Here is a 1,477-nt window from a genome sequence, read left to right as displayed (position 1 = left end):
AAGTGAATCGGATAATAATTATTAAAATTATTAATTATTCATTGCAAGGATGCACTGAGAACAGGGTCACGAGTGTTCGAAAATTCAGTATTAAGACTTTACAGAATAAAATTATGTCTGTCAGATTTAAATTCAGAAAGTAATATTGCAATTACTATAAGACACAACTATTGAGATCACGTATGCAAAATTTTAAATGAATCGGATAATAATTATTAAAAATATTAATTATTTATTGCAAAGATGTGCTGAAAACAATGTCATAAATAGTAAAAGTAATAACGCTTACTTGATCTGTCGCATTCAATTCTGTTTTTGGAATGTTACATATCGCGGATATTACACCAGGATGTCCTGCGACGGCTGCATGATGTAATGCAGTTGCACCTGTGTAATCCGTTGCATCTCCATTCAAGGATTCCACAGCTTCCGCAAGATATTTTACGACGTTGACATTATTCCCACGAGCACCACACATTAGTAAAGTATATTGTTTCTGCGATAGAAAGAAAGAATGCATCTTTCTTTCTCCTATTATTATCATACGAAAACATTGATGAAAAAAACAAAACAATAAAATAAATTGATAATTAACTAAATAAATTGTAAAAAAAACATATAAATTATATATAAATTGATATGTAGTCAAAAATTTGAACAAATATTTATATTAATTGTTTTACTAATTCTCGTTTTTAAATCATTAAAGTTAAATAACTTTGGCACAGTTAATAAAAATGGATGGGTAACTTATTCGGAAAAACCAGATATTGTTTTTTAACTTTTTTTCTAATAATTTAATTTCATTTATTCGCACACGCCGAAAAAATATCACTGTACCGTACATAACACGTTAAAAACCAATCTTTTTCCCATAAACAAAGAATTAAATAATAAGCATAATAATAATAAATTATTAAATTGATGAAATTTTGGTTTGAACTGTTTATTAGCTACCTTGTTAACTGCAAAAACATTAGCACCGGCGTTTATCAAAACTTTAACAGCATCCTCGTGTCCGTACCACGCAGCCATATGCAATGGTCGCATACCAAACTGAAATAAAAGGAAGGGGGTGATGGGGTTGGTGGATCAAAAATTAATAACATTATAATATTAATTTGTATACGGAATAAAATAAGAATATTAATGAACCTTATCTTTTGCTTCAATGTCACATTTAGTTTTAATCAGCATCTCAATGATTTCCGTGTTCCCTTTCGAAGCAGCCCAGTGAATAGGTGCACGACCATACTAATCAATTTATTATTTAAAAACAAAAAACAAATTGTTTTCTTTTATTATCATAGATACCCATTATAATATTACGATTAATGTTAATATAATCAAGATTTTTTTTTTCTTATCCAAAATTTATTAATATTATTACTAAGTTTACTCTTAGGGAAGTTGTTTTTTGGACGGGTTTAATTAAGATGAACACTATATTTATCCGTTGAACGTTTCGTCTCTATTT

The 1,477-nt window shown here is 28.4% G+C and overlaps 1 protein-coding gene across 1 annotated transcript in view; it reads right to left on the bottom strand.

The window, feature by feature from the left end:
* The window catches only part of LOC106790739 (ankyrin repeat and death domain-containing protein 1A-like), a 7,814-nt gene that overhangs the window by 4,713 nt on the left and 1,624 nt on the right, over positions 1 to 1,477 (bottom strand). The window contains exons 2-4 of the mRNA XM_014755847.1: positions 1,156 to 1,254; positions 958 to 1,056; positions 290 to 496 (exon numbers count right to left, since the gene is read on the bottom strand). Of these exons, the coding sequence (XP_014611333.1) occupies positions 290 to 496; positions 958 to 1,056; positions 1,156 to 1,254 (405 nt within the window). The remainder of the gene's footprint in view (positions 1 to 289; positions 497 to 957; positions 1,057 to 1,155; positions 1,255 to 1,477) is intronic.

Source organism: Polistes canadensis, unplaced genomic scaffold, assembly GCF_001313835.1.
Source record: "Polistes canadensis isolate GaletaPanama2010 unplaced genomic scaffold, ASM131383v1 scaffold_258, whole genome shotgun sequence".
NCBI classification, from domain to species: domain Eukaryota; kingdom Metazoa; phylum Arthropoda; class Insecta; order Hymenoptera; family Vespidae; genus Polistes; species Polistes canadensis.
The sequence above is the reverse complement of the archived record's forward strand: the minus strand, read 5'-3'. Positions and strand labels throughout refer to the sequence as shown.